This window comes from Oncorhynchus kisutch, linkage group LG2 (assembly GCF_002021735.2).
Source record: "Oncorhynchus kisutch isolate 150728-3 linkage group LG2, Okis_V2, whole genome shotgun sequence".
Lineage (NCBI taxonomy): Eukaryota > Metazoa > Chordata > Actinopteri > Salmoniformes > Salmonidae > Oncorhynchus > Oncorhynchus kisutch.
Window position 1 is genome coordinate 43,949,878 of NC_034175.2, and position 8,354 is coordinate 43,958,231.

The 8,354-nt window shown below is 41.3% G+C and overlaps 1 protein-coding gene across 2 annotated transcripts in view; it reads right to left on the minus strand.

The window, feature by feature from the left end:
• Nucleotides 1–8,074, minus strand: part of LOC109866780 (obg-like ATPase 1) — a 42,766-nt gene extending 34,692 nt beyond the window's left edge. The window contains exons 1-4 of one of the 2 annotated variants that reach the window (XM_031795224.1): nt 7,890–8,074; nt 7,685–7,773; nt 6,194–6,337; nt 5,137–5,264 (exon numbers count right to left, since the gene is read on the minus strand). In XM_031795224.1, coding sequence (XP_031651084.1) covers nt 5,137–5,264; nt 6,194–6,337; nt 7,685–7,773; nt 7,890–7,904 — 376 coding nt within the window. In that variant the 5' untranslated portion in view covers nt 7,905–8,074. Of the gene's footprint in view, nt 1–5,136; nt 5,265–6,193; nt 6,338–7,684; nt 7,777–7,889 lie in introns of both variants that reach the window. The other variant, XM_031795223.1, reaches the window with a different exon arrangement.
• Nucleotides 8,075–8,354: the final 280 nt, after the last annotated feature.

An 8,354-nucleotide genomic window follows, 5' to 3' on the forward strand; every position in this document is an offset into this window, starting at 1 on the left:
AACAATGGTGTGTCAAAACAGATCGTCGTAAAGTCCCAGTAAAAGCATCCACATAATTTCATCCCTATTTAGAAAGACTGTTTTCTACACACAGACAAAACAGAGCTGGTTTTGGTTTGAGGATCTGCTTCATTCTTTGTGTCAACAAAAAAAGCAAGCACATACAGTGTCTAGTGAAAGCCTACACAACACTGGCAAAGCTTTCACATTTTCCTGCCATAAAATTAAATAAACATTTATTTTTTTAAATTGGGGAGTTTCCGAGGGATCTGCATAACCTACTCCACACTTTCAGAGTGAAAGAAAATTGATAAAAATGGGTCCAAATTAATACAAATTTAAAAAATGAAGAAGGCTTGATCGTGCATGTCCTCACACCCCAGAGGTACTACTTGTTGGTAGAAGCGCTTTTGGCAGCCATTACAGTTGTGAATAATTTGGAATATGATTTTTCCAACTTCTCAACACCTCTTGGAAAGCCATTCTGGTATGTCTTTTGCATTCACATGTGTGTAATTGTCCTGCTAAAAAATATAACTCCATCCCAGGGTTAGGTATTCAGAAGACAGATGCAGGGTTTCCTCTAACTTTTTACTAAGGCTTTCATTTTTATAATGATCCTGACAAACTCCCCAGTCCCTTGTCGATGACAAGCATGCTCATAACATGATGCTGCCACCATAATACTTGAAAATACAGAGGATCAACATTGCATTCACTCCACATTACTGGCCTGTATGGCAAAGTGAAAAGAAGCCGGTGTTAAAGAATCTGTTCCAAACCATCCATTATGTTTGCAACAAGCTCGTTAAGTAATACTGCAAAACAACACAGCAAAGAAATTCACTTTTTGACCTAAATTAAAAACAAAAGGTTTGGTTAAAATCCAATACATATCAACAGAGTGAAACCCTCTGTATTTCCAAGTATTGTGGTGGCAGCATCATGTTATGGATATGTTTGTCACTGGCAGGGACTGGGGAGTTTGTCAAGATCAAAGAAAATATAGAAGGAGCAAAGCCTAGGTAAAAAGTTAGAGGAAAACCTGCCTCAGTCTTCTGATAACTCAACCCTGGAATAGTTGTATTTTTTCTGCAGGACAATTACACACATTTTAATGGCAAAGAGACACCCGAATGGCTTTCCAAGAGGTGTTGAGTGTTCCTGAGTGGTCCAGTCTCAGTCCTGGCTTACATTTGTTTGAAATCTGAGAAAATGTTTGAATATTGCTGTCTTTGACAAAAACAGTGGAATGGCCTATATGTTGCTACGCAACGCTCCTCAGCTCGGCAACAAAAACAATAACAATGGTGGTGGGGCGGTCAGTGGCGCTGTTACCCCCTACTGCGGATTCCATCTCTGAGGCAGCAAAATGTGAAGACTGTTGAAGGTGTGGTGAGACTTTCACTAGCGGCTGTACGTAAGCACATATCATTTGACACAAAACCCGAATAATAACATCTTGTTAATACATTTCAATGCATCCATAAGTACAATGTCAAAACAAAGTCATTCAGGTAGATAGAAATATAAGCCTCTAAATGTAAGCCCCTGGGAAGCCTCTAAACGGTGGTTAAGAAACAATATTAACACGGCTGCTTCTCCCTGAGGCCACTGCAGACAGAAGACAACACAGTATCACAGGAGACATACTGTACCTGTATCTTTAGTCAGAATACGAAAGGGAGAGGGGGATACCTAGTCAGTTGTACAACTGAATGCCTTCAACTGAAATGTGTCTTCCGCATTTAACCCAAATCCCTCTGAATCAGAGCGGTGCGGGGGGCTGCCTTAATCGACATCCACGTCTTCGGTGCCCGGGGACACATTCATCTAGTGATGTAACGTCTATATAGTACATGTATATAACGTCTATATAGTACATAACAGTACAACCTCACTAGAACAGGGATTTCCCAGAGACAGTCGACAAAAGTAATGGTCACAACGTATCCTCCGTAGGCAAATCTCACCTAACATGACTTTGTCCTAGTGAGTAAATCTTTGCTATAGCTTAGTTACAGTGGGTGGTCCTCAATTGCATCAACAAAAGCAGACAACCTCCTCTCAGACCAGTTGTCTAAGGGAACTAAATCCTTCCATACACAACACACCCTTTCATGAAAGTCATTTAGTGTACACTGGCGCAGCCTCCACTTGATACTGTACTATATTTCAATAGTTTGTTATAATTGCTCGGAAAGGAGGCTGCATTGTGATGCGTTTCTGTGTATTTGAAGAGGATATAACCGAATGCCTTCTTCATACCTTCTTAATCACAGGACAAATAGTAACCGTGAAGAAAGCAAGCGGCAGGGGGATATCCGTTCCACGGCTGTGAAGAAATATGAAAAGGTCACAAGCTACACATTTGAGATATTCATCAGAGTCCTGAGGTAGTTCACGACGTACAGTCTGTCACACAAAGTCAGTTGAAAGGCTATTGGAAAATGGCCTCGGATCTGAAACGACACACTTATACTGTCCACCAAGTAATCCCTTGCAGAGATGACCTGGGAACAATATGAGAAAATGGTCTGTATTTTAACCCTGTCCATTTGCCTGCTCTCTGCCTGCCACAGCCTAGTCACTAATCAGAGCTCTTTTCATATAATGGCAAAGTCAATAGCTGCATACAATCAGTAAACAAATTCAGCAATTTTTAAAATAGCCTCCATCCACATTTTTGTAGCAGCAATTTAAATTATTCTAGCGTGTAACACGTTAATTATGTAAGACAAAGACGATGTCGAAGGCACAAAAGAACTTCAGGCGTTGACCTAGACAAGTGAGAAGTATTTTGTGGGGGTTGTTTTGCGAATGCACTCACATCTGTGTATTTACTGAGAATACAAAAGGCTGTTAGTGGGCATGATAAACTGAAAGCAACAATGCTGAATTGTACCTGTATTACAGAATGACCTTTCAGCTTTCACTGAACAGCGCCAACTAACCCTAAAAAGCCATTTATCTGCACAAAAATGAGGGAAAACTCAGCAATGTTTCAATATATTTAGTGTGATGCGGGCTGGTATTGCATTGATTTCATATCATTTATAGGATATGTCATATAAAACACAGAAATAAAATATTAAAGGCCCAGTGCAATCAAAAATGTGATTTTACTGTGTTTTATATACACTGGAGTAAACAAAACATTAAGAACACCTCTTTCCATTACATACTGTCGATTGACCAGGTGAATTCAGGTGAGCTATGATCCCTTATTGATGTCCCTTGTTAAATCCACTTCATTCAATGTAGAGGACGGGGAGGAGACCTCCCCGATTTCTAAGCCTTGAGACAATTGAGACATGGATTGGGTACGTGTGCCATTCAGAGGGTGAATGGGCAAGACAAAAGATTTAAGTGCCTTTGAACGGGGTATGCCAGGCGCACCGGTTTGTGTCTAGAACTACACCGCTGCGGGGTTTTTCAAGCTCAACAGTTGTTTCTAATGTTTGGTATAGTCAGTGTATATTTCCACACTATGAGGTTAGAATAATACTGTGAAAATGATGATAATGCCCTTTTAGTGTAAGAGCTGTTTGAAAAGACAGCCTGACATTTCAGTCTGTTTTGGCCTGCCTAAGGGGTATCCTACATACCTGGTTTGAGGAGTTAGCGAGGTAACTTTGGTCAACTCTGAGTTCAACTCGGGATAACCAGTCATACGAAAGTGGCGCTCACCTTTTAGTCAGCTAAATTTCTATGGCAATGAATCCTTCAGAACTAACCTGCTCCGGGGCAGGCTAACTCACAGCTAACTCCCCTTACCCTAAATGAAATGACGGAGCCGCGAGTTGAGGACCAATGAAATCAGATTCCCTCCCTCTTGCAAAGATTGCGTCATCATCCCCTTCCTTTGAGGAAGACGGCTGATTCAATATTTTATTAATCAAATGTTTTTTTGTGTGTTAGAAAATAGTAAAATACCTATCACATTATTTAGTAATGACAAAATGCATTTGAAATGTAAAACTTTTGTATGACTTAATAACATTATTTTATCGATTGGAGTGGGATGAAAGTAGCTCATGTATTGATAAGCACATCAAAGATGGCATTAACTATAAGTAATAAAATAAAGATGGCACTTCTAAAAGCCTATTTCACACCACAGCCTGCTGAATTTGCAAGATACATTTTCCTTCATTTTGATTTTGCCACAAGTGAAAATGTGGCACTGACTTGCCCATGGGTTGACGGTTTCAACAATTTCTCAATGAAGAGTTCGGTGTTCGAACAGCGACATGCACGCACAGTTACAAGCCTCCCAGAGTTAGCCGCAGGCGGACAAGCAATATCCACCATTGTAGTACGTACTGTAGTTCGGATGAATCCTGAGCTGGAATGTGATGCTAACTGAAGCTGGTTAGCTTTAGAAAATGTTTGCTTTGCAGGATACCCCTCTGGTGACATCTCCAGGCGGTAAATTAGTTAATCGACCAATAAGAAATAGAGTTCCAAACTTCTCTGCCAATAACAGCTAGTTTTTATTTTACAATCCTAGCTAAATTCTTGCTAGAGTAATTGCTCTTTGCTGAGAAGCTATTTTTGTTTCTTTTTGACCATTTTAGTTGAAAACAATCACAGTAAGTTAATTAATTGTTACCCAGAAATGATTTGATATTGAGATGAAAACGGCTGCATTGTACCTTTAACCTTACTGTATTTTTTGCCATATAGGCTACTTACAGTTCTTGTGCTCAACCATAATCAACTGTGGCATTTCGGGATCAAGTTACAATAATCTGTGGTCACAGGAAGCCACTAAAGACATCCCTCTGAGTCAAGTTTTATTTCCCAACCTCAGAGCATGCTACCGATTGTGTGCAGTGAGTCTCCCAAACCAGACACGGCTCCTTTCATTCCCTTTCCTCCGATTCAGGGAAAAACTCTGGATAGGAATGTGAGTTTTGGGTCTGGCTTCACCTGCACTATCCCTGAATTTTGTGTTTGTCTTGGAACACAGCTGACAGAACAATATAGGCCTCGGTAGAAAAACTCTGTCAACAACATACTACAGGGAGGTATGAAATACATTTTCAGTAATTCTTCTCTTTAACCAAATGAAAAGCGGGTCATTTTACAGAGTGATATGCAGTGTGCTATAGTCTGACAGGTGGGACTCACGTGTCATGTGGAAGATGCCATCGCAGGCACTGATGTGGGACAGGAAGGCGTTGCCCAGACCCTGGCCAGCGTGAGCTCCCTTCACCAGTCCTGCTATGTCTACCACGTTCAGGAAGGCTGGCACCTTGCTGCAGAACAGGCAGTGGGGTTAAGGCAGTGGAAAGGAAACAGGGGTTATATAAGTCAGCTAATGTCTAAAGTCTAATATAATAAAATACAGAGACAAGCCCACAGCTTGTGAATCAGTCTTTCTTATGTTTTTGGATATGGATCAACACTACCAGGGTAGATTCTTGGTGGTCAAACAGTTTCTAAGATTTCTATGAAAAATACACAACATACATAAAAATAATATGTTTTTTTCCCTCTCTCTGGCTACTGGGTATTAGCTATCTGTCAGAGTAAGTGGTATCCCTTGAGCCTCGGCTCTATGAGCCTTCCCACTCAATGTGGATAAATGAGAATAAAACCCAACCCTGTACACTAAGACTGGTTCTACACCTCGCAATTATACTTCTACTACAACAACAGAGGTAGTGGTGCCATGCCTTGATTTCATCATCAGGCACCTATACTCTGGAATGTATGGTTTGAGACACAAGAGCTATGACTAAAGGGTGATGGTGTGTGTGTCATACTGCTCATGGAAAAGTCGTAGCAGAGTCATAATGAAACGTTTCACATTGCTCAGTGCTGAACATGTTATATTGCACTACCGTCAACCCCGGAGACAGAGAGACATTGGTTCAGTGCTGTGATTTATGACTTTCTCACATTAAACCAATAGGCTGGTCTAACCTCGCTCATAATGACATATGATAGCCAGCTACTGACACATAAATGCTATGGCCTCTTACTTTAAAAAAATAATAATAATAATAAAAAACATGAAAAACTGCAGTTATCATATGTATGGTAAAGGACTGGCAACTCAATGTCAACAACATTTCTGTATCTTCTCACGTCGCTGTAGTGTATACTTGCAGTGACCTATACATATTTGGCAGAGATCCCAAGTCTGAAGTGTGAATAATACGTGAACAGTGAGACCCCATACCTGACAGGCTTGTGGAATTGGCACAGGAAATCGTAGCGTTCATCTGGAATGGGCACTCTGCTTTCATTTGGGTCAATGGTGCAGAAGGGGAAATTCTCAGCTGCAGCTTGACTCTTTGTCAGTACGTTGAAAAAGGTTGACTTCCTAGAAATAAAAACAGCACAGAGGTCAACGCATCCCAGAAACTGTTGGTGGATCCTGATGGGTTGAGAGTATGATGTTGGTTTATTCAAAGACCTCAGCAAAGCCTGCAAGGCAGAAAGACCATTTCATTCTCCACTACGACAAAGAAGTCAATCTAATATATTGAACATTTGATCTTCAGAATCATAAATGGCCTGATTGTGAAACACTAAGCCCAATTACAAGGTCAGATAATCCCATAATAGATCAATTGTGCTTGGAATCCAGGGGACAATTACGTTCCTGACAGATCTGAGCTGTTGAACGGGTACAGCCAAACATAGCCCCATGTCGTGCTCACTGAGCGATTTCTGTTCCACAGCACAAGCACCTCAAGAGTGCTTCAGGTTGCACTGACTACTCAATGAATGCAAGTGTAATAATGGCAAGGCAGTTAAATATAATCCTGGACGTTTCTATCTTTATCCCCTCACCTGGTGCGCTCCACATTTCATAGATTGGTTGGTTTAGACTCCAAAACAGACAGGACAGGAATTGCCCGGATATTGCTGTGATACAGCATGGATTCATCTTATAATCGCAGGATTGTTCCGTTATCAGAAATACACAATCTGCTTTAGATTTACATTTGTTATTCTGCCTACAGTGGTGGACAAAAAACATGTCACTTCAATCAGCTCTCATGTCGCTATTCATCAGCCCGTCACAGTGCATGAGGCCAGGTCAACAGCAGTGGGGGCTAGGCAGGGTGGGGAGCAGGGTGAGGACAGTGATCATGTTGAAGCCACATGCCTGCTATTATTTCATACGGGAGAAATGATCTCCAAAGAACACTCATGCTACCATCCTGATCCCTGTACAGTGTAAATGACAGGAAATAGCAGAAGACCATAGTGTGAGAGCTGTTGCTGCTTGGTAGGCTTTCGGATTATACACCATGGTATCGTTTGTTGTATGTCTTTATCGGAGTTGGATCTTATACTTCCCATGTATCAATCCAAAGCATTTTGTGTCTGTTTGTTCTAATCTTTTACGTTTAAGAGTGAGTCAATATTCTGAATTATTGAATGACATTAGGCAAATTAAATTACTGGTGCGGGGTTTGCGACCTTTAGGTTCACGTGTACAGTGAAATGCATGCACTCCATGACCTGTGTCCACTAGTCTAGTGAAAGCCTAATGGCATGTGGCCTGTAATGAACTAGTCAATGAATGACCAGAATACCTTTACACTGGCTCATGGGAGCCATATGAATACATTTAGTACTGTACTTAAAAATGCATAGGCCATGTTGTTAAGCAGTCAAATGTATATTTCCAGTTTACATGTAACGACTATAGACATACCCTACATTGGGCAATCCGACGATTCCTATTTTCAAAGAAGTCCCAAACCGTCCAATCAGTGGTGGTGGCTGCTGTCCATCACCTCCCTTCTGCTAATAAAAACAACGTGTCAATGTCCATAGCGAGTCAGACCTCGTGGCGTTATGTAAATCGAGGCTACACATTCAGCTTTGGCCTGAGCTACTATAGAATACACAAAACACACCTTCTTGGGAGCCATGTCCTTTTCTTCAGTTTTCACTGCCTACTAAATCTACTCACAACTTAGAGTGAGAAAAAATACATATATTTCTGGTAATGTAAGCTCTGGAGAAGAAGCTAATACCGGTCTAGCTAACAGCAAGTTCAGTCGACCTCACTCACACTGGCTAACGCCTCACCCTTAAACTAGGACATGCGTCTGGCTGAAATGAAAGATGACACTGGTAGCTGACCCATGTTTCTAAATTTAGCAGACACTTGTTAATGTTAGGCCTACTGTACTTGTGAGCTGAGCCAAGCTTCACCACAGAACATAGACAACACATGTACAAGCCAATATCGGTAACTGTAGGAGTTATTACAGGAGCCTATCCAAGTGTCAGGCATGTAACGACAATCCCTCACGCACAATATGACAGTGGCAGGGAGTGCTGGTTAGTCTGCACCTCTTATCAGGGAGGGTTAAATC